At 38.9% G+C, this 25,177-nt stretch overlaps 1 protein-coding gene and 1 pseudogene across 1 annotated transcript in view; both read left to right on the forward strand.

Annotated features, from left to right (window-relative positions):
* CAND1 (cullin associated and neddylation dissociated 1) overlaps nucleotides 1-7,250 on the forward strand; it is a 43,160-nt gene extending 35,910 nt beyond the window's left edge. Inside the window, exons 12-15 of the mRNA XM_042947105.1 lie at nucleotides 2,119-2,288; nucleotides 2,369-2,533; nucleotides 4,133-4,240; nucleotides 5,208-7,250. Of these exons, the coding sequence (XP_042803039.1) occupies nucleotides 2,119-2,288; nucleotides 2,369-2,533; nucleotides 4,133-4,240; nucleotides 5,208-5,432 (668 nt within the window). The 3' untranslated portion in view covers nucleotides 5,433-7,250. The remainder of the gene's footprint in view (nucleotides 1-2,118; nucleotides 2,289-2,368; nucleotides 2,534-4,132; nucleotides 4,241-5,207) is intronic.
* Nucleotides 7,251-23,861: 16,611 nt separating this feature from the next.
* Nucleotides 23,862-24,447, forward strand: LOC122223668 (annotated as a pseudogene).
* The last annotated feature ends 730 nt before the right edge of the window (nucleotides 24,448-25,177 follow it).

A 25,177-nucleotide genomic window follows, 5' to 3' on the forward strand; every position in this document is an offset into this window, starting at 1 on the left:
TGACAATAACAGCAGAGAGAATAGAGGGATATGGCAAAGAAGCTTTGTAGTTTCGTGCCATTGTGCAGTAGGCCAACAAAGGGAAAAAACACAATTTAAAAGAATTACAGTGGATTACCTGGTGATCAAAAAGAAGGAAATCTTGTCATTTGTAACAACATGGATGGAACTAGAATGTATTACGCTAAGAGATAGAGCAAGATGAATATCATGATTTCACTCATGTGGAATTTAAGAAAACGAACATAGGGAAGGGAAGGAAAAATAAGGTTAAAACAGGGAGGCAAATCATAAGAGATTCTTAAATACAGAGAACAAACTGAGGGTTGCTGGAGGGGTACTGGGTGGGGAGATAGGCTGAGTGATGGGCATGATGGAGGGCACTTGTTGGGATGAGCATTGGGTGTTATATGTAAGTGATGAATCACTAAATTCTACTCCTGAAACCATGATTACACTACATGTTAACTAACTTGGCTTAAATAAAAATGAAAATGGATTTTCAGTTAAGAAATGGATTACCAGTTAATAAGAGGGATGCAGGGATAAATGGATGCTATCGCTGGGACCTAGAAATAATTTAAAGAAGGTCTGTATTGGAAGATTCTTGCCTTTGTTCTCCTCACCTGTTTTTTGCTTTGATATATTTGTTGACATTTTTTGTGTTGTACAAGATAGGACAAAGAATCCTGTGCCACATCTCTAGAGACATATTTCCAAGTTGACAAGTCAACTATTGTGTATCGTTTGTGTAGTTATTTGAGCAGATGATTGTCATTCTCTTTGAATTATGATCTAGTTTAGTATTATTTGTGACTAATATGAACATCAGAACCACCTAGGAAGCTTTTTAGAAATTATAATTTTTAAACTGAAGATTTGGGGATCTTTGATCCTAGTCCATGTCATCATTTGTCCATAATAATAGCAATATTTTAGATGCTTTTCTGAAAGCAGATAATTAGAATAAAGTATTATTCTCATTTACTGTCTTAGTAATTCTAAGCAAAGAGAGGGATGAGGAGATTTAGTCTGGTGTATTTGAATTCTTTTTGAATCCAAGGTATCTCCTGAACTTTTTTGTAATCAGAAGTTTCCTGGGGGGTCAGCCTTGAGTTTGCCCCCCAGTGTATGGTGTCTGAAGTATTACTTCCTTTCCATTTTTTCAAATTGCTGTTGTGATACAGTCAAGTGTTGGCACTGCTCTTTTTCCCCATGTATTCCAAAAGATTGCTGATTGTAGGGTTGAGACTGCATAATGAAGATTGGTAGCTCCATAAGAATACCAGGTATGTCCCAGACTATTCAACAGTGTACATGCAGCTTATTCTACTCATGTAGTCTTAAAAGGTTTGGAATTCTCATTTTATAAGCTGAGAAACTGAGGCTCTTGCCTAACGTACCTTGCCAAAAGTCATAAAATTGGCAAATGAAGTGGTTTGGATCCCCCTCTGTGTGACTCCAAACATCTTTGCACTATAATTTCTTCCCCACGTTTGCAGTTTCTACTTTTTGTTCGGTGTTGAGTTTCAGGTTCCTCCTTCTGTATTCTTAACCTCTTACCAATTCATACATTCGGCATTAAAGATAGAAATAAAAGTATTTTGAAGGCGCATGTCTCCTTATCATCCGATAAATTGTGTACTTGTTAATAGTGTTCAGTTTATCAAGCAGTGGATCTGTCTCAGGCTAATTATTTTATTTGAACTCAGTTTTTTCTATTTTTGTTGCTTTTAGTGAAAATACTAATTTTGAACTCTTGAGTGCACCATTAGCAATATTTTTATAGCTGCTGGTTCCGTCACTTCTCTGTGCAACCTACCTTTTTTTTTAAATTAAGTATCTGTAAACGTAATTGAAGAACTTTTGGGACTCACTCATTCCATACCCTCTGCATTATATAATGGTGCTAAGAATCGGTTATCATGTCTGAATGTGAGTGGGTTTAATTGATTACCTGTTGCCAAAAGAAGTTCTGTATTCCACTTATCATGTCCTTCTGTCACCTGCATGGAAGAAATAATATCAACATAAACTTAGCCATTTAGAAAAAATATATAATGTATATTGTATTTTAACCCTGCCATGACTATATGATGTTTCTCTTAAAATTTTCAGGTGATTTCCTAAAAACATTGGAAGACCCAGATTTGAATGTAAGAAGAGTAGCCTTGGTCACATTCAATTCAGCAGCACATAATAAACCGTCATTAATAAGGGATCTTCTAGATACTGTTCTGCCACATCTTTATAATGAAACAAAAGTTAGAAAGGAGCTTATAAGAGAGGTAAGTTAGTTACATTACTGTTTATCTAAGCTTGTCCTTTACTTTTAAGTATATCCACACCTTCTTTTTTGTTTCAACAGGTAGAAATGGGTCCATTTAAGCATACAGTTGATGATGGACTGGATATTAGAAAGGCAGCTTTTGAGTGTATGTACACACTTTTAGACAGTTGTCTTGATAGACTAGATATCTTTGAATTTCTAAATCATGTTGAAGATGGTTTGAAGGACCATTATGATATTAAGGTAAGATATTTGTGCCTGTTTATAAATTGCTTTAGAGGAAGACTTTGCTATAGTGACTTTCACCCTTGCAATTTACTCTTGTGTATTAAGAAAAATTGATTTGCTTGTCATGATTTAATAAGTGTACTATAAACTAGAATATGCAAAAGTAATAGTAATACAGTGTAACATTACAGGGAAAATCCAGAAACCTCATTGGAGGAGGAAGTCAAGTCTAAGTTATGGATGGAAAATTCTCAAATTCTGTATGCCAGCTTGCTTTAATGCATAGACCAGAGATCTTTCCATTACTTAAAAGAAGAGTCCAGGCAGGTTTTGGTGTTCAGAGTATAAGGAGTGAAATTATTACTACTACTACTACTACTACTACTACTATTTTTTTTTTTTTTTTTTGGCCTGTCTTAATATTGGACAGTAATCTTCTCAAGGGAGTTTTTTTTTTTTTTTTCCTTTTTAGTTTTCCATCAGTGTCTTGGCTAATTCTTTTGTCTGTCTTTAGAGCTGTTCTATATGATAACTGTTTTACTTACATGAATGGGGGATTTTTATTTTCCAGTATAATAAGCTTAATATCAAAAGTATTGTTAAAGGATAATACAGAAGGACTGTTTCCACATATACATGGCAATCTGTAGAAATTAGAGAGAAATACCCTTCAAAGTTTTAGAGTAGGAACTTTGCATAGCTGCTCTTTGTTTTATTTGCTCATGTCCATTTTAAATATGAACTATAAAAGGGTGATTTAAAAAACGTTCATTGTCTCTTCTTCAGGCCCTTTAGTCAAGCAGGGCAAAAGTGGTAGTTGAAAAGTAATTCAGCCATACTATCAGAATTCCAACTTGTTTCCTATGTGGTAGTAACCTGACCCTCCCAAATTCAATGAAGAGAACCCCAAAAGAAGTAATAGGATCCTCCTGTTTTATTCTGTAGTTTATAGTGTAAGAGAAAAAAAAGATTATGAGTTACTGGGCTTTATATGGATAACATAAGGATAATATAATAGAATATATATATTATTCTATACATATAATCCATATATTATATATATAATCTATATATAAGGATAATATAAGGATAATATAATATATGGATAATATATGGATAATATAAGACTGAATAACCAGTCTTTTTGATTTTTTTAGGAATATCTGCTAAGACAGTGGAAACTTATTACAGAGCTTTTCTCCTAGTTATTTTCTTGTTCAATGGTTTCCATTCTGTTACACACAAGGCTTTTTAACAAATACTGTATCTGTGACCCTATCCTGACAGGTTAAGTAAAAATCTCTGGGAAAGGGGTTGAGGAATTGGCAGATTTCTAAAGCTTTCCAGCGCTAATGTGCAGCCAGGATTGAGAACCACTTTACTAGTTTTGGACTCTAGGACCACATTATAAGGTCGATCTGCCTAATGCTCATAATTAATATTCCTCAGAATAAACTTTGAAACAAATTTATGTGATTCCAAATGGCAGATTACATTAAAATGAAACTTGATGGTACATGCTATGCATTTCCTCTTAGAAGCTTTGTTAGAATTTGGAATTTTGTCTTTAGAAAATAATGCAAAGTCTAAATTTTTTGTTTGAATTTCTAATAGATGCTCACATTTTTAATGTTGGTGAGACTTTCCACCCTTTGTCCAAGTGCAGTGCTGCAGAGGTTGGACCGACTTGTTGAGCCATTACGTGCCACATGTACAACTAAGGTAATCACTGATAGACATCACCCTAGGCCAGACTTGGTATATTCAAGAATCCTAGTTGATTCCATACTGTAGTTTTCCAGATTTAACCATGCTAGCACTCTATGTATTAGTTGGCTTTAAAAGTGAATCTTTTAGGGGCTCCTGGGTAGCTTAGTTAAGCATCCGACTTTGGCTCAGGTCATGATCTCGAGGTTGGTGGGTTTGAGCCCCGCGTTGGTCTCTGTGCTAACAGCTCAGAGCCTGGAGCCTACTTCAGATTCTGTGTCTTCCTCTCTCTCTGCCCCTTCCCCACTCACACTCTGTGTTTCTCTCAAAAACAAACATTAAAAAAAAATTTAAAAAGTTAACCTTTTAGATGTGGATGTTTTAGAAAACGTAGCACCATTAAATGCCATTCTTAAAAGCTTTTAATGTTATAGATATGTATCATACGTTGAAGTATCAATTCTGACACCATAAAGGAGGAAATGGTGTATTCCGGTAGAGGAGGTGGTAAGTGGGAGTTCTAGAAAACTTCATATGAGCACGATGACATATAAAATGGACCTTGAAAAGTTAGAATTATTTTTAGATTCAGAGGGAAACAGGACTTTTCATAGAAGAAATACATAGTACATGGCAGTACATGACATGTTTGAAGAAAAATGAGTGAACAGGGTAGCTAGAAGAATAGTTTCTTAGAGGCCAGAGTAGGACTTGCTTAAGCAGGTAAGGCTCTGGGTCCCATTCTGTTTTCAACCATGAGGGCTCTGAATTTTGTTTTTATAAGGGGGCTTTGTATAAAATGTTCCCTCCAAGGAAGAGAGCTACTGCTCAACAGTTTAAAAATAACTGTGTTTAGGTATAATGTATCTTTTGGACCTATAAGACAGTGGCTTTGCTTTATTTACCAGAAATTTCTACATGCTTAAATTTTGTTCAGGAGCTGTCTTTATAACCTATAATATAAATTTACTCAATGTTACAGGTGAAAGCAAATTCAGTAAAGCAGGAGTTTGAAAAGCAAGATGAACTAAAGCGATCTGCCATGAGAGCAGTAGCAGCATTGCTAACCATTCCAGAAGCAGAGAAGAGTCCACTGATGAGTGAATTCCAGTCACAGATCAGTTCTAACCCTGAGCTGGCGGCCATCTTTGAAAGTATCCAAAAAGATTCATCGTCTACTAACTTGGAATCAATGGACACTAGTTAGATGTTTGTTCAACACGGGGACCATTACTTTGACCATATGATGCACTGAATTGACAGGTTAACCATAAGACATGGAAAGAGAAGTATTTAAGGCTTCAAAATGTTCCATTTTTTTCCCTCTTCTCATGGAGACAGTTTGGCTTTCTTCCATTGTTGTTTTTGTAGCATTTATTTCAGAAACCTGTATTTCCACAATCTCCAGAGGTTGTAAAGCCACTAATGTTTTAGTGGTTAGGGCAACATTTAAAAAATGGAAATTAAAATTTAGGATTTATGGAGATAGGGTCCAGTATCTATTTGCCCTGTAATGTTTAGGATTAAAATGTTGAAATTTTGTGACCATGAATTTCTTTCTTTTATAATTTTTCTTTAAAAAAAAATCAAAATTTTACAAGACGAAAACCATGTTTTTCTCGTATAACTTTTTGTTTCAGCAACATAAATCGATTTTTAGGTGGCAGACAAGAATATCTGTGTAAGATTTGTTACGTTTCAGAGGGTTTGGCAGTTTAAAAAAAGATAAGGTATCATTTTTTTTTAAGTATGGGGATTAACAGTATCCCTATTGTGCACACTAATTTTGCATGAGCAAGTTTACAAATATGTATTGTCTGTAAAGCAGCATGTGCAGATTATTCATAATAACAAAAGTTAAAATAGTATTATTGTATTAGTGCAATTTTCAGATATTTATTTTTGCACAGAAAACATATCTGGAGAAAGAGAGAGAGAGGAGTAAATTTTTGAAACTTTGGTTTTCTTAATGCCAGTGTGAATTTGCAGATGTTTTCAGCAAATCAAGTCACAATAACAGTTTGCCACTTTTTCTATTATAAATTTTCTTACACATTTAAAATTTGAATATTTAAGTACTCAGTTTTTCTCAGTTACCCATTTGTGTGCGTGTGTTTCCAACTTAGAAATTTTTAAAGCCAGATGTTTCTTTCATTCCCTTTGGATCCCTACATTCCTTATTGAAGGATACAAATACTGTGTACGCTTTTGAATTTTATTTTTAGGAAAATTCTGAAGCTGTCACAGGTTTGTTAGCTAATATAGTGTTTTCTTTTAGTTGAGTTAGATTCCCCCCCCTCTTGTAGCGCTAATTCACATATTGTATTTGGTAAGTGTTGACTACTTTTCCTGATTAAGGGGTCTGTGCTGGGGGGAAGCAAAGCTTTGCAGTACCTTATATTGTAGTTAAATTTTTATTTAACATATCCTTCAGTGAGCTCATTTCACACTGTAGCCTCTTCCTTCAAATTTGTGGTGCTCCTGTAACAGTAAGAACTAACTTCTGAAATAAAAGACATCTCCTAATGCTGTGCAAACATAGTTTACATGTATTGAAGGAGGCAGTTGTTAAATCGACCAATTTAAGCAATCAGATATTTGAAAACTGCACCCTTTATTTTTGAAACTGTGAATTAGAAATATTTTTTCCTGCTGTATAACTTCCTGCTTTAACATCTGAATATGCAGTGATTTTAATTGATAACATACTGTGGTTATTCGATTAACAGCTTGATTTCAAATGTTCAGATGATAATGCATAAGACATCATTACCAGTAAGGATTTTAGTACATTAATCTAGAACGTTACATGAAGTTGGTGCCATTTCAAAATGTGGCAGGTGATAATCTTCTACCATAATTTGCATAAAACTGTAATAGAAATTTATTTCGAGATGTTAGTATATTATGTACTATGCATTACCGTGGTATAGATGTTGTGGATATATTTAAGTATTTGGTTACATGGTTTCACAATAAATTACAATACTGCAGGCTCTAGGACCATATAGGAGACTGACATGCATATGTTGTGTGACTGTCTTAGTTAATTGTCTAACGTTAAATCCAAATACTTCTCATGTATTGGATTTTTTTTTTTTAACTTCCAAGATGCATGGTTTTTTTGTCTTGGAAGACGGCTGATTTTTCTAACAGCTGAAATTCTATCTTTTAATACGAAAGTAGATTACACTTTTTTCTAGTAGTAGATCTGGTTTTAGTAGTTTTTAAAATATATATATTCACATATATATATTTACGTACATGACAAAATTAGTTAACAGAGAAGAATACTCCCGATTTTAAATGTTGAGTCATACTGATTAACTTGGTACTTCTAGTGGCGATGTACTAATTCTGGAACGGAGGTTGCGAGGTGTGGGGTCTGGTCGTAGTCTGCCATTCATACTACTTACTGGTCTTTTACCTACTATGGACAACCATTAAGCAAAACCTCCTTAATATGTAGGTTTCTCTGGAGAGCTACAAGTTAATAGAAAACAGCTGTTTGCCGATTTTCTTGAGGACATATAAACTGTTTAGATCTGACTTTAAAAAAAAGTTCAATACAGGGTTGCATTTTGAGGCTATTTTATGAAACCAAGGCAGAAAGGAAATTTGGTATGGCAAGGCCTAACCTAAAAATTTTTATATAAAATCAATAGCACTGAATGATAATTTTTAATTTTGGAGAGTGTAAGCAGGGGAGAGGAGATGAGAGAGAATCTTAAGTAGGCTCCATGCTCCACGCAGAACCCGGCATGGGGCTTGATCCCGTGACTCTGGGATCACTACCTGAGCTGAAATCAAGAGTCGGATGCTTAACCAACTGAGCCACCCAGGCACCCCTGAATGATAATTTTTGAAAAGGTAGTCATGTCTTCAGTAGTGATGGCTAAAACTTTCTGACCATTGGGAATTAGAATGCTTAAAAGATTGAATAGTTACAAAAAATTTTATGTAACCATAATTACTCAAATCAGTTTTTTTTTTTTTGTTTTGTTTTTTTTTTGTTGGTGAAAATAGATACGCTTGTATGTTATTTACCCATTTCTAAGGGATTTTTGTTTATACCTCGTTCAGGCTCGGGGACAACAAACGAATATGATTATACAGTCATGGTTGAAGTTCAAAAGAATGAGATATTTAAAATCCCTAGTCACTGAAACACTTCACTAGTTAATAAGCCGTGAGCTTTATTCAGCCACGTGACAAAGTATATAGCAATACTTCACAATTAAAATGTTGAAGTAACATTTTCTGCCCACATTAAATTTTACCAAAAATTTAAATTGTTAAAGTTAACTGCCATTCTTTACATATATTATGCTTCGTAAATATTTTGATATTAAAGAGCTTAAAAATCTCAGTATGTTTTGTATTCTAGCTCTATCTTAAATTGAATCCTGTTTTTCAAAGCAATGCCACCCCAGATCCATCTTTTTAAAATCTTATTTAATCTGTAGAATGGAAAATGGAGTAACACTTCATATTACTGTTTGGGAAAAGGATATTCTGGTTTTAAATGTGATAAGTTTTCCTTTGATACCTTTGGTTGTAAATATGGAACACTATGGAAGTCTTTGGTGGCGAGCTCCCAAAGGGCTCACCAGAGGAGGCCATTTTCTCTAGCATACACAGTAAAATTACTTCTTTTCCTATTCCTAGAAAAGATGTTGTGAACACCTATGCTACACATTAGGACGAGATCTATCAGCAACACGTTTCTGCTTATAAAGTTCTAATTGAAATTGGGATTTTTCATTGGGCATCATAAAAAAAACCAACTTCAATTAAAACTACTAGAGGGGATATTGCAGGTTTTACTTTATTTAGACCCTGTGATGTCAATGTGTGTCAGGTTTCAGAATAGAATAAAATTTTTAGAGGGAATCTTAATACCCTGACCTCCTCCTACCTTTTAATTCTGATCTTAATTATTCTTGATGATTTTGGCAAATTGAATTGTTTCACTTAGGTCTTAGAAAAAGCTTACATTCTATCAACTGAAAATTTTCCAGATTAGGTAGTACTGGAATTAGTGTGTATTTAGCCATTATCAGTAACTAAGGACATTGAGTGATACTGTTCTAGAATGCTCTCTCTCTCTCTCTCTCTCACACACACACACACACACACACACACACACACACATAAAGAATTGTACTCCAGAACTGGTTAATGTATGGCATCATAGTAACCTCATGTTTTAATAGCCTGGACTAATAACCCTGTTATTCTGAAAAGCTGTTTTACTTGTTTCACAGACATTTCACTTTTAATAGAAGCCCAACTACTTTCTTAGGTAAGGGCAGCTAAATGTGTGTGATGGTAGCTTACTATAATCCTAGTGTAGTATTTTTAGAAGACACACAAATGTGTGATTCTGTTTGGAATCATTACCATCTATGAACTCCGTTTAGTTAGGCTTTCCTAAAAGGGCTGGAAATAAACTCCTGGCTCTTTATTCTAGATCTAAAATCCGTGCTTTCCTCCAAGGTTTAGATTTCAATGGAGAAAGACCTGTTCTTTTTTAGACCGGGGTTTCTTATCCCTGGCACAATGGACATTCTGGACTAGATAATTCTGTATCATGAGGGCTGCCCTGTGCAGTAAGATATCCCCTTGCCTCTACCCACTTAGATACCAGTAGTACCATCACCAGCCCCAGAACTACCAAAATTGTCCCCAGATATTGCCAAATGTCCCTCCCCCATGTATGCAAAATTGCCCCGATTAAGAAACATTGTTGCAGAGATTTCTTTCTAGCAGCTAAACCCAACCGAGAACTGTACGTGTAGAAGCTTTCAGACCTTGTGTCAGTTCATCTTCCTAAGTACTACTTCAGATGAACCTATTTTCTTCCTAATCGTTAAGTTCAAGTCTCATGATTTAGTGAAAATAGGTTTCTACTCTGTATACTGTTCGCGCCTCTGATTGAAATGGGTGGTCTTAAATCCCTTAACACACACTTTTTCTCTGGCTGTAAAATGCTTTCTGCACACCTAATAGAAATACGAACATAAAGGGGCTGCTACTATACAGGCGACGTGAAGCAGTTTGAACGCTTTGGGATCAATGCGCTGCTGTATACAAAAGTTTAGGAACAGGAGCCATGAGCAACTGGTACGTTTTCCTTAATTCTTACAAAAAGAATAAGATTTGTTCATTTTCTCTTCAAGAGAGTAGTTGATTAATCCACCTTATTGAACTAATGATTTCTTTCCCAGTACAGGTAATTTCCTATTTAGCTAGAATATGTGAAGACCTGCCGAATAGTGCTGTTTTTTGTAAGTCCAAGGCAATATCTATTTGAACTTTGAAAAGCTGACTATAGCAGATTTTTGCTATTTTTCTGGCATTAGTTGATGTTTGGAGACAACAAAATGCTTCCGTATGAATCTTGATACCCACACATGGGATTTTAAAGACAGATGGTGGTAGGCAAGTGGCAGAAAAACGACCTCAAGGTTGCCTATTCTTTGAAACAAGACTGCTGTGTGAGTCATCTTTCAAGTACCACTTGGGAGAATTGGCATAAGCAAAAATAAGAGTTTCTCTCCTTTTACATGATACTGAAATATTAATGAGGTTATTTGTTCACAGCGTAGGTCCAGAATAACCTTGACAGATCAGTCTTCAAAATTGCCATTTAAAAGATTCAGAAATTTGTTTCAGCATCAGTTGTCTTCTAAGATGCAGTCAAGGATTATCAGAGGACCATGTGTTGCTCTCCAGATAAGAGCCCTGACTGATAAGTGTTCTGGAATAGCCCCTACTCACAGAGTTCTACATGTCAAGATTTATATAAAATATACTACCATGCTTCCCTTCCTGTAAATGTATCAGAGGCAAAGCTAATGACCTCCCCTCCCCCACCCACCTTTCCTTGGTACCTCCTACTTTTTAGTACTATGTGCTTGGTAGTGGAGACAGTACCTACAGGGAAAACACACTGCATAATTACTATTAAATAGTTTTGTAATAGAGGAAATACAAGGTTGTGCATGGTTTGTACCACAGTGGTTCCTGGTCTGGGGTTCAGAACAAGCCTAAGCCAAGGAAGCTGTGTACTCCAATGGGAACAGAACTGGCAAAAGTGTAGAGAGACAAGGGGTCATGGCATATTCAGAAGCTGAGTATGGCTGTACTTGGCAATATAATAATGAGAGGCTAAAAAGGGCAGATTATATGGGGGCCTTGTAAACAGTTTGGATTTAATTTCAGGGATGAAGACACACCATAGAAAGACTTACAAACTAGGCAGTCATGTGATCAGATTTGTTTTTGTTTTTGTTTTTTTTGAAAAATTAGCTAGTTTAGAGAATGGGTTAAAAGGAAGGTCAGACATTTGTTGATGAATTAGGACATTGCTGGTATAAACAGGTGAGAAGGAATGTTAACACTGAACGAATAATGAATATAGTTTGGAATGGAAGTCAGGATGTTTGAAATAAAATGGACAGAAGTATATACAATAATACTGCAATATGAACAGTCCCCCAAATAGGGAGTTCAGGACAACCTGTTTATTATTCTACACGTCTACTGTAGGTAGCATGGGGGGTCGCCTTCCCATCTCACTAGGATGCAGTATGACCAGGCTATCTGTCCATTGCTGTGACAGAGGGAAAGTGAATCACATCTGTCTCCTATTGCTTGTGCCCAACCATGACATATCACTTATCACATTTTGATGGGCAAGAAGTCATGGCCATATGTAACAGCTGAACGTTCACTCACAAGGCAATTGTGATAGTAAGCTGAGTTGTGATTTTTGTTTTTTAAGTAGAGGCAAGGGATGTAGAAGAGTTGTCACTTTGCATGCTCCACCACAACTCAAAATTAGATGTTCCTACCTATAACAAGTTCTCTTCAATCAACATGCTTTCTCTGAAACTACTTCACTCAGTGCCGGTGTCTGACTCCTCTCCATCTTTTCTCTTTATCCTCTATGATTACCCTCACCCTTTCCAGAATAAATTTTACGCTTTCAACACTGGCACCCAGGGCCATGGGAAATGGATCACCTACGTCAAGTCCCCTTCATCCCTCCCCATTTCAAGTGTATTCAAACAAAAGTACCAGCAATGTTGGTTATTTTCTAACATACGTATGTAGATAACCAACCCTATGATCTCTCCTTTTATCAACTTTTCATCTTTACTATTTCAACCAACCATTCTGAGGGATACGGCTTATTTTCATTTAGAGCTATTTGAACTTAACCCCAGATATCCTACTTCAACTACAACTTCCTGTCCATCAAATTCTGTGCTCACTGGCTCTAAACTGATCTTGACCTCATAGAGTCCTGCAGTCTGTATTTCCCACACTTTTGTTCTCAGTCCTTCCTAACCTGTTTTCCACCCAGTATTGATCTCCTGGTTTGATTTTCTAAATGGCTCACTCATAAAATTATTTGCATTTAAGGATGCTCACTCACTCCCTAAATCTTGCTTTAAGTTTTATACTTAGCTTTCTTCTCCATACCTACTGGATTACCATTAGTCTAATTTTATCAGTAAAATTAAGGTCATCCTTCCATCTAAAATTCTCACATCCATTCCCATCTTCACTCATACCCTCATCTCAGAGATTGAGTTGTTACCTATTAGCTCAAGACCAACCATTAGCTCCCAGAGCCCTGCGCTCTCCAGCCTTTCCCAGGTTTTGGTTAAGTTGGTTCATTTCTTCCCTTTATTCTCAACACCACTTCCACTGATTCCAGCTGCTGGCTGCAAAAGTACACTGAAGTCTCATCTTAAAAACTTCATTTTGTTTAATTGCATATCCACAAGATAATCTGTTATCTATAGAGAATGAGGTTTGCTTTCCCAATTTTTTTGCCGCCTTTCCACCGAACATAGTCTAATCTGGCTTTCATCCCTTTATTAGTGTCGTCTTAGATGCCAAAAGACAAATGGCCTTTGTTCTTTTGGCCAAAAGATGGACTTCGTTCTTTTTCTTAGTTGAATGTATGGATACTAATACTGTTCATCACTTCCTTCATGAGACTACCTGCTACCTTGGCTTCTAAGACTCTGCTGTCTCCCGGGGTTTCCTTATGAGGCCCCTGCATCTCAAGATTCCCTCAAATATTGTTCACTAGGGCTTTCGGTCCACATGTCTTATATACACAGGTTTCCCCTGCTACCAAAAGTTGAGCCTTCTATCAAAGCTTTCATAAGACGAAATGGCATAAAGTGAAGATGCAACTATCGTTGACTTACATGGAAACATTTCTGAGTGTTCCCAAAGCCAAAAAATAACCTGCCACCTTTTCTGACACCTTTGAACGCGTCTTTCCAACAGAATGGATGAATGAATGAATGAAAAAATGAATGGAGACAAAGCGCATCTGCCCACAGACAGAGTTCAAAGCTATGGCAGGTTGTTGCTGAGCTGCTGAGTGGTTCCAGGGAAGGAGTTGGTGGCGCCACTCTCGGAGCATGCACTGCCTCTATTAACTGCTGCAAAACAACCGCTGAATGCTGTTTTTGCTTTCTTTCATAAAAGCAGAAACCCTCTTGGGGTTTCTTTTTGTTAGTGAACACACGTACTCATGTAGGCCTCTCATAAAAGCACAGCGGCGTAACATTAACTTTTGAAAAGTGGGGATACCCGTAACAAATACTTCCTAGGTCACTGCATCCATTCTCATTGTTTACATGTTGGTTTTAAAATCCGTATACTGAGCCCAGTTCATGCCCCTGTATTTCAGACTATTACATCAAACCACTGGCTAGACCCCCTGCCAAGGTATGTGAAACACAGCATATCTAAGGCTGACCTCAGCATCTTCCCCGAGTTTTTCCTGTCTTTACGTCTTTGGGGAAGGCCCTCCGTTTACCCAACCACTCAAAATCTTAGCACAAGTTTGGAGGCAGAATAATGTCAAGCCCAAGGATTCTGCTGCCAAACATTGCCTGGGTTTGAATGTCAGCTGAATATTAGCTGCTCGACTTGGGTAAATTTCTTAGCCTCAGTTTCCTCATTTATAGCATGGGGATAAAAATAGTAGCTACCTCATTGGGTTATCGTGAGGATGAGTAGAAATACTTGTAAAGCCCATAAGACCGCTTGGTACAAAGTAAGTGCTATGTAATTGTTAGCTCTTATTAGCATCCTGCCCATTTCATTTCCTGAACACTTCTCAGGTCCATCCCAACTCCTCTTGGCTCAAGACCTCACTTTCTCCTTAGCTCGATTGGACTACTGCAAATGCCTCTTAATAGGTATTTTTTGTGTTCATGCATTCAGCAAGCTAATTTATTAAGTGGTTTGCTAGGTCCTGCTGGCCTGCAAAGGCGGGTGAGAGACAGTACCTGATACGAAGAAGTGGGCTCATTGCCACGACAGAACAGACCTACAGAAGCACCACAAAATTCTACTATATAAGGAGGGATAGGGGACTGAGAGGATGACAATGGAGAATATGATCCACTCTACCTGGGCGAGGCAGAAAAGGTTCGTAGGAAAGATGAAATGCTTCAAGGTAAGAGGTCTTCCTTAGAAGAGTGGTTTCAAGTGAGTATGCGTCACAATCACCTGGAGGGCTTGTTAAGACAGATCGCTGGGCCCTACCTTCAGAGGTTCAGGTCCAGTAGGCTGGTGTGGGGCCCAATAATTTGCGTTTCTCATAAGTTGCCTGGCCCGGATTCTGCCTCTCCAGACCACACTTTGGGAACTACCGTATTAAAATACCCGGAGAGCATGCATTCCCAACTCCTTTCTCTACACAATTGCCAAAACAGCGGTCTTGACCATTTCATATCCTTGCAGTACATCCCTCAGTGGTTCCCTTCTGCCCATAGGGCAAGTACAATCTCCAGATGTGGTTACTTACTGTTTGTCCCGCTAGCCTTAGCATCTGTCACACCAAGGACTGACCTTTATCCTCTGGCAAGAAAGAACTGTTTTCCTGAGCCACCGCACTGTTCTTTACCTTTGTATCTTTGCTCAAGTTTAAAAGATGCCTTTGACTAGAATATGTTGTTTTCTCTTCCCTTTAATATGACTGGATACTGTCTTGTAGGCTGAGACAAGGAGTCCGGGGAGTTTTCCTTGCTGCTAAGTGACAAAGAGGGCATAATCTAGGGGCCGACTCCCATGTTTGGAGCCTGTCCCATTTCCACACATGTAGTATAGTCCAATTTTTTTTTTTTTAAAGCACCTCTGTTACCGTTGTGCTGACACTGCTATTCCTCATGCCATTGCCTATGATTGCTGAGTAGGGGAGGACAAAGGGAAGAGTTGACTGAATCAACTGTTCGCAGACAGTCCTTTATGTATAACCTAATACTACCAGCAACCCGGGCCTCCTCTGTACCTAACGTCTCAGTTTGGAGTCCTCTCTGGGACTTGGCTGGCCTAAAAGGATTCCTGTTTTGTCTGGTTTGTGACTTCCTTTATTCCATTGCCCACCCTGCTTTCTGTCTTCTAGAAATTTGCCAGAATTGCTGAAATACTTGGATGTTCCCTTTTGCTCTCTATATTGTTTGGATTTATATTTTACAAATGTTTGCTATCATTTCAGTAGAATTTTGAAACTGAATAAATAGTACGTGACATATGTCTGCCATCTTGAAGCTTCTGTTATTTCTTGTTCTTTCTCATGGATTAATGGGAAACCTTATGACATAGTTGGTGACAGCTCAGGCTGTGATCCTGAGTTCAAATCTGATTCTATCTTAATTGTGGGACTTTGGCCAAATTATTAATGTCCTCAGGTCTGTTTCTTCATCAGTAAAATAGAATCAGGCGTACCAGCCTCAAAAGATTGTTAAGAAGGTTAACACACACATACCCACACCGCAGAGGATGGTACATAATTTAGCATTCAAATATATTTTGAGAAATACATTTATTCATACATGAATGACTATGGGAGCTTAATAGTCCACCTACAGATTTTCCTTATATTACTCCCATTGCTGACTAGTTGGATTTTTCCAAATGGGGAGGAAGGGATATACTTTGAGGGGGAACATTTTACACCAAACTTTGAACCTGCTAGTGTGGCTTAACATTTGAAGCCATAAAAACATAAGTCATTATACTAGAAAACCAAAATAATAAAATTATGGAGTAGTTACCAGAAATGATAATAAATAGTATCCTGAATGGTGAAACATTAAAACAATTTGATTTAAAGTAAGGTGCTAGGCCATCAGCATAATATAGCGTTTTCCTGGAGGCTTAAAAAAAATGAAAGAAATGGTAATGAATGTTATTAATTAGAAAAGAGAGGGGCACCTGGGTAGCTCAGTCAGTTAAGAGTATGACTCTCGATTTCGGCTCAGGTTATGATCTCATGGTTGCGAGATGGAGCCCCGCATCAGGCTCTATGTTGGTGGTGCAGAGCAGGCTTGGATTCTCTCCCCTTCTCTCTCTCTGCCCCTCCCCTACTTGTGCTCTCTTGCTCTCTCTCTCTCTCAAAATAAATAACTTCAAAAAGAGAGAGAGCAAGAGAGAGAGAGAGAGAGAGAGAGAGAAGAGGGTGGTTCCAGATGGCGATGGAGGAAGATCCTAAACCCAACTCCTCCCATAGACACATTGAATCTACAAGTACACGTGGAAAAATTTGCTCTGAAAAAGATCTGAAAGCTAGCTGAGCAGCTCATTCACATTGGCAAACGAGAAAGGGGACCACATCAGGGTGGGTAGAAGAGGCTGAGACATGGTCTCACCATAAAGACCATCCCTGGTGCAGCAATCTGCAATTGAGAGGGAAATCACAAATGAGAAACATCTCCCCGAAGAGTGAAGGATTTGTACCCCACATCAGGCACCCAAATTTGTATCTCCTGCACAAGATGACCCCTCAAAATATCTAGCTTTAAAAACCAGTGGCTAGTTGGGTGGCTCAGTTGGTGAAGCACCCAACGTTGGCTCAGGTCGGGATCTCATGGTTTGTGAGTCCCAGCCCCCATCGGGCTCTGTGCTGACAGCTCAGAGCCTGGAACCTGCTTCAGATTCTGTGCCTCCTTCACTCTCTGCCCCTCCCCCACTTGTGCTCTGTCTCTGTCTCTCAAAACTAAATAAATGTTAAAAACAAACCAACAGCATACATGCTGGTGAGACCCAAAGGAGACAGCAGAAGTCTCTCAAAGGGCTAACACATTAATTACTCATCCCAAAGATCAGCACAAAAGCAGCCATTGGAAGGATCCCCAGGCATTATTATGGGGAAGAGATTCATTGGCTAATTTTAAAAAATGTTTTATTTTATTTATTTTTGAGAGAGAATGTGGGGGAGGGGCAGAGAGAGAAGGAGACGGAGAATCTCAAGCAGGCTCTCTACTATCAGCAGAGAGCCCCATGTGGGACTCGAACTCAAGAACCGTGAGATCATGACCTGAGCCAAAGTCAGGCATTTAGATGACTAAGCCACTCAGGCACCCCAAGATTCATTGGATAATCTTAATGTATAATCAGTAGGGGCAGGGACACATTGGGATACTCTCTGGGAACAAGGGAAATAGTAAGAGTCAGCTTTTCTTTTTTTCCTTTGTCTTAGGAAGTGCCATCTTCACAATCTGCTTCTGCCACTATCGACAGTCAGTATATCCTGAGGGAGCGAATGCACAAAACTGATGTCCTGATTTTTATGGCCAAGGCTAGAATACACCACTTGTCACTTGATCCTGAAGAGCAGGGAGGTTAAAATTCAAAATATATAAAGAAAGCATACAGCTCAACACCAAACACCTAAATACTTCAACTGAAAACAAAAATGGGCAGAGGACCTGAATAGATATTTTTCCAAAGAAGACATACAAAGGGCTGACACATGAAAAGATGCCCAACACCACTAATCATCAGGGAACTGCCAGTTAAAACCACAATGACCTATCACTTTACACTGTCAGAATCACTAAGCTTAAAAAGCACAGGGAATAACACGTGTGGGGTAGGATAGGAAGAAAAAGGAACCCTCATGCATTGTGGGTGGCAAGGCCATGTAGTGGAACCGCTGTGGAAAACGCTATGGAGCTTCCTCAGAAACTTAAAATAGAATTACCATAGGCTCCAGTAATTTGACTCCTGGGTATTGACCCAAAGGAGATGAAAAACACTAACACCAAGAGGTACATGCACCCATATGTTTCTTGCAGCATCATTTACAATAGCCCAGGAATAGCAGCAACCCACATGTCCAACCACAGGTGAATGGATACAGAAAATGTGGTGTCTGCCTAATAGAATAGTACACAGCCATAAAAAGGAATGAAATCTTGCCATTTGCAGCAACATGGATGAACCTAGAGGGTGTAAGTCTAAGCGAAATAAGTCAGTAGAGAAAGACAAATACCATATGATTTCACTCAAATGTGGCACTTAAGACCCAAAACAGAGGAACACACAAAGAAAAAAGAGACAAGCACAAAAAACACAGTCTTAAATACAGAGAAATATTAATCATTGCCAGATGAAGGTGGGAGGGGGACAGGTGAAATGATGAAAAGGATTAAGAGTACACTAATCTTGAGCACAGAAAAATGTGTAGGACTGTTCCATCATATTATAAACCTGAAACTAATATAACACTGTTAATTGTACTTCAATTTAAAAAAATCATCAGGAGAAAAATCCAAGTCTAAGTGGACCCACGCAGTTCAAACCTGTTGTTAAGGATCCACTGTATCAGTACAGTACTAAAGAAAGTCATCAAACCACAAAGGAACAGAGCAAGGGAGAAAGAAAGGAATAGAGAGACATTATGAAAACAGCCAGAACATAGTAACAAAATGGCAGTAAGCACATGCCTTTTGATAATTACATTAAATGTAAATGGATTAAATGCTCCAACTAAAAGACAGAATGGCTGAATGATTGGCAAAACCAGACCCATCTGTCTGTGGCCTAAAACAGATTCATCTAAGATGTAAGGACACACACAGATCAAACATGAATGGATACAGAAATATGTTCCATGCAAATGGAAACCAAGAGAAACCTGAAGGAGCTATGCTTCTATCAGACAAAACAGACTTAAATGGGAAGGTTGTTACAAGAGACAACAAAGCACATTATATAATAGTAAGGGGTCATTCCAACGGGAAGACATGACAACATTTATAAATATTTGTGCACCCAAAGGGGCACCTAAATATGTCAAACCAATATTAAAAGGCTTAAAGGGAGAAAAAAGTGACAGCATGGGGCTCTAGTACCTCACTTACATCAAGGAATAGGTCATCCGTCAGAAAGTCAATAGGGAAACCTATTAGCCTTCAGTGACACATTAGGCCAGATGGACTTTGTGGGTATATATACAATACCCATCCCAAAGCAGCACAGCATATACATTTGCTCATGAGCACAAAGAACATTCTCCAAGATAGATCCTATGTTGGCCCACAACACAAGCCTCGATACATTTAATAAGACTGAAATGCTATGAAGCGTGATCTCAGGACACTCAAGTATGAGAAGGAAACTGGGAAATTCACAACTATGTAGAGATTAAACCCCATGTTCCTGAGCGACCTGTGAGTCAAGGAAGAAATTAGGAGGAAAAACTAAACAAAGCAAAACAAACCCTGAGACAAGTGAGAACAGATTGGCATCATACCAAAACTAATGGGATGCAGATAAAGCAGTTCTAGGAGGGAAGTTCATAGCAATACATGCCTACCTCAAGAAATCAGGAAAATCTCAAACAACCAAAGTTTACACCTCAGAGAACTTGAGAGAGAAGATCAAAAATGAATCCCAATGTCAGGCAAAGGAACAGAATAACAAAGATCCCCATGGAAATAAATAAAATGGAGTCTAACAAGGCATTAGGGGAAAAAAAAAAAAAAATCAATGAAACTAAGAACTGGTTCTTTGAAAACAAAATTGACAGTCTTTAGCCACACCCACCAAGAAAAAAAAAAGGGGGGAGCCTCAAATAAAATCACAAATGAAAGGGGAGACGTTCCAATTGATACCACAGAAATGCAAAGGATCACAAGAGACTCCAATGAGCAATTATTTTCAGAAAACAGGGGACACCATGGAAATGGATAAATTCCTGGAAACCTACAACCTCCTAAGACCAAACCCTCAAGAAATAGAAAATTTGATTGGACCAAGTACCAGTACCAGCTTGTGTCAGTAATCAGAAGCCTCCCAATAAGAATCCAGGACCACACAGCTTCACCAGTCGATCCTACCAAGCATTCAAAGAAAACAAATACCAATCCTTCTCACATTCTTCCCCACACAGAGAAGAGGTGAGGACACTTCCAAACTCACTTAATGAAGCCAACATCACCCTGATAGCAAAACCAGGGCACCCACAGAAAGAAAAATAGAGGCCAATATCCTTGATGAACAGAGCTGTAACAAATTGTCAACAAAATACTGGCAAAGCAAATTCAACAATACATTACAGTAGTCATACACCATGATCCATGGGGATTTCTTCCTGTGAGACACTGATGGTTCAACATCCATAAATTTGCACGTGTGATACACAAATAAAATGAAGGACAAAAATCAGAGGCCCCTCTCAGGAGATTCAGAAAAAGCATTTGAAAGTAACCTTCATATCTGGTGATGGCCAAATCTCTCAACCAAATGGGTTGAGAGGGAACATACTATAGGCTGTACATGGCAATGCCAGAGATGACATCATACTCAGAAAGTGCAAATGGAGTGTTTTTCCTGTAAGAGAAGGAACATGACCAGGATGCCCACACTCTTGTCATGTTTAGTCAACATAATGGTGGAAGTCCTGGCCACAGCATTTAAGCAGGGAAAAGGAGGAAAACTCCTCCAAATCAGAAAGGGAGAAGTAAACAGTCACTATTTGCAGGAGGCATTACACTACACACAGAGTACCCTAAAGATTCTGCCAAAACACAGAACTAGGAAACAAATTCAGTAAAGTTGCAGGATGCAAATTCCATATACAAAAATTCTGTTTCATTTCTACACACCGACCATTAACCAACAGAGTGAGAAATAAAGAAAAGAATCCCACTTACAAGTGCATCAGAAAGAATAAAACATTTCAGAATGAATCTGTTTCAGGAGGTGAAAGACCTGATTACAGAAAACCACAACACATGAATGAAAGTGAAGACAATAAGCCAATGGAAAGATACTCCTTGCTAGTGGATTGGAAGAGTTAGTGTTTTTAAAATGTCCACACTACCCTAAGTCATACACAGATTCCATGCAACCCCTATCCATGGCATTTTTCACACAAAGAGAAAAACCCTGAAATGTGTATGGTGGTGGGGGGACTCTGAATAGCCACAGCGATGCTGACAAAGAAGGAATCCCAGTCCCAGAACTCAAACTATACTACACATCTACGCTGATCAAAACAGTATGGTGTTGGCACAAAAATAGACCAATGTTCAATAGAACAGAAAGCCCAGATACACCCACAATGATATGACCAATTAATCTATGGCACAGGAGGCACGAATACACAATGGAGGAAAGACAGTATCTTCAACACATGGTGTTGGCTAAACTGGACAGCCACATGCAAAAGAATGGAACTGGGCTCCCTTTGTATACCATAAACAAAATTAAACTAAAAATGGATTAAAGACTTTAATGTTAAGTCTTGGAACCATAAAAATCCTAGAAATATTGATAGAGAAAATGATGGTAGAGTAGGAGGATCTTGACATCACCTCCACCCAAGGACAAACTTACGCAAGACCATCATGTAATGCAGCTTACTCTGAAAATTACTTCAGAATCAGAGATCTTATACAACTAATGGCATAAAAAGTTTTCATTTAGAATGTAGTTGCTATGAAATGCAGTATAGAATAAAATTCTGCAGTCCAACAGCAACCTCACATGAGAAGGATATCACAGACATTCCCTGAGAAGGAATAGGATTAATACTCAAACTGGACCTGCCTGACCTTGAGGAAGTAGACTGTGGTGGCAATTCCCTATAGCGTCGGCCCTTGAAAAATCAGTAGTGCATAACTCTGGGGGAGCTACAGGCTTAAACCAAGTCTCTGCTGTTAAAGGGCCAGCACTCTATATCACTTGTCCTGAGACCTAGCATGAATCACCAGTTTGAAAAACAGCTGCAGTGTATGTGAAGGTGATTCACTAACTAATTTAGTATATGTGCTAGAGAGGCAGGAATTTTCAAGGATGTCTCTGGGAATGGATGTACCATTTTCTTTCCTTCTTGTTTGCCTAGCCAGATAGCTGCTTACTGGAACTAGTACTGACACGATCTATCTACATTGCTAGCACTGGTTGGCCCACCTAGGTATTTCCCTGTGGACTGAACCCACTCACACTGGCAGGTGGTCCTCCCATGTGGCTCCCTCTCTACCACACCAGCAAGTAGCTTCTCTGGTGTTCCCTCGGAGTGACTACTGCCCTGCCATACTTGGCAGGCAGTCCTTGCTGTCAACAGCAAGTTAGGCACACAGTTAGGTCAACTCCCACCCTGGGGACATGGGGGCAGCAAGCCACATCCACCAGCATGCCTGCTGTAGCTATATCTGGGTTTCTTATTTAGCTGCTCCGGGGCAAGCTCTGTCCATCAGTGCTCCCAGAGTAGTTGCGGCTCATCCACAACAAGAGGGCTCATGCAACCCACACAGGGGATATTTTTTGAATGTTTAGCTCTGGTGACCAGGGGGGATTATGCTTCTAGTCACCACAAGAGACCTTTTATATAAGCCCATTACTTACGAGGCCAGGGGACATAGCTGTCCTACACAATGTATAGTAACAAACAGGATTCAGACAAAAGGAGGAGACAGAGGAATAATATCCAAACGAAGGAACACAACAAATTCCCAGTAGAAGAGCTAAACAAAATGGAGGCAAGCAACATACTTGATAAAGAGTTCAAAGTAATGGACTTAAAGATATCCACTGAAATAAGAGAAGAGTGAGTGAAATTAGTGAGGACTTCAGCAGGACCTTCAGCAGAAGGTCAAAAATATAAAAATGAACCAGCCATAGTTGATGAACACAAGAACTGAAATTAAAACAAGCTGGAGGGAATCAATAGCATATTAAAGAATGCAGGAAGATGGATCAGCACTATGAAACAGTGGAAAGAAAACCAACCTGAACTTCAAAAAGAAAAATAATATAAAAACAAGATTAGGCTAGATTAAGGTATCTCTGTGATGACATGAAGCACCCACATTATAAGGATTCCTAAAGAAGAAGAGAGGTAAAAGGGTAAAAAACTTATATGAAACAGTACAATCTGACCACCTCCTTAACTTGAGAAGGAAACAAACATCCAGCTTCAGCATATACAGAGAGCCCCAAATAAGACAAATGCAAGGATGTCCACACCAATACTCATAATATTAAAATGGCAAAAATTAAAGATAAAGAGAAACTTAAAAGCAGCAAGAGAAAAGCAAACTGTTACATACAAGGGTAACACTGTAAGGCCGTCAGATGATTTTTCAGTAGAAACTTTGCAGGCCAGGAGGAGAGGCAGACTAGGCAGACCAGAGTGACTGCAAGCACTAGCCAGAGAGGCGGTGGCAGAGATGGGGGCCTCCTGGCTCAGCCCACCATTGGAGAGGGCCTCCAGTGTGCTGGCCCCTCCCTGAGCCTGCCCTGGGCTGGTGTGCATTGGTCATTGAAGCCCAAGCTGCCTCCAATATGGTCTGTTCTTGAAATCATGAATCCCGTTTATAGTCCTGGTTCTTTTGGGGTTCCCTATGCAAATGTTAAAGCAATTATTATCCAGCTGATTTCCCCATGGGCTATGGAGCCACAGCTCCTGCCTACTCTCAACATGTGCCCTGGAGTGAATCCTACCTTCCAAACAGGTTACATTCCTAACACCCCTTACAAAGCATCCTGTTCGCCCACCAGCATGACAGTGCCACCATATTCCTGCTCCCCCAACCCCTACCAGACCACTGTGTACCCCATGTGGAAGCGCTTATCCCCAGCAGAGTCCCTGTGTACAGCAAGGCCATGTACCACACACAGCCACTGTATGCAGGACCCCTTCACATCATCCACCACATCATGGTGGTACAGCCCAATGACATGTTAGTGACAGTATACCCTGTTCCCATCTCTCCACTTAGGGGCAGCAGTGTTACTATAGGCATGGTGGCTGGAACCACTATGGCCATGTCAGCAGGTATCCTGCTGACCGCCCACTCCCCAACTCCTATTGCCCCCATCCAGTCACTGTGCTTACATATTGGGCTCCAAGAATGCCCACCTACAGCTAAGTTCTCCCTCAGTGGTGATCACCCTGCAAATGTTCAAGGATGGAGCTATGCAGTCACATCGAGGAGGTTTCACAGCAGGTGCTACAGACCTACTGCCTCAAACCTGGACTTTCTTCTTCATGGTTTTGACATTTTAGCTAAATGCTACTATGGCCTGGCCCTGCAAGTCCCAGCACCATTAGTCACCAACTAACTCTGTGTGTTGGTCTTAAAGCAAATCCTGCCTTGTGGTCTCCTGGCAATTTTTTAGATAAGTGTAATGATAAAAAGGGAGTATTAATCTATTATGATTCATATATAGTTGAATGCACATGGAAAACCCAGAAGACTCCACCAAAATCCACTAAAGAACTGCTAGAACTGATCCATGAATTCAACAAAGTCGCAGAATATAAAATCAACGTACAGAAATTGTTTGCATTTCTCTACACCAATAATGAGGCAGCAGAGCAGAAAGAGAAATCAAGGAATCGATCCCATTTCCACTGACACTGAAAACCATGAAATACCTAGGAATAAACCTTACCAAAGAGGTAAAAGATCTATATGCTGAAAACTATAGAAAACTTATGAAAGAAATGAAGAAGACACACACAAAAAAATGGAAAAACATTCCATGCTCATGGACTGGAAGAACAAATATTGTTAAAATGTCGATACTACCCAAAGCAATCTACATGTTCAACGCAATCCCTATCAAAATAACACCAGCATTCTTCACAGAGCTCAAACAAACAATCCTAAAATT

The sequence above is a fragment of the Panthera leo genome, chromosome B4 (genome assembly GCF_018350215.1).
Source record: "Panthera leo isolate Ple1 chromosome B4, P.leo_Ple1_pat1.1, whole genome shotgun sequence".
Classification (NCBI taxonomy): Eukaryota; Metazoa; Chordata; class Mammalia; order Carnivora; family Felidae; genus Panthera; species Panthera leo.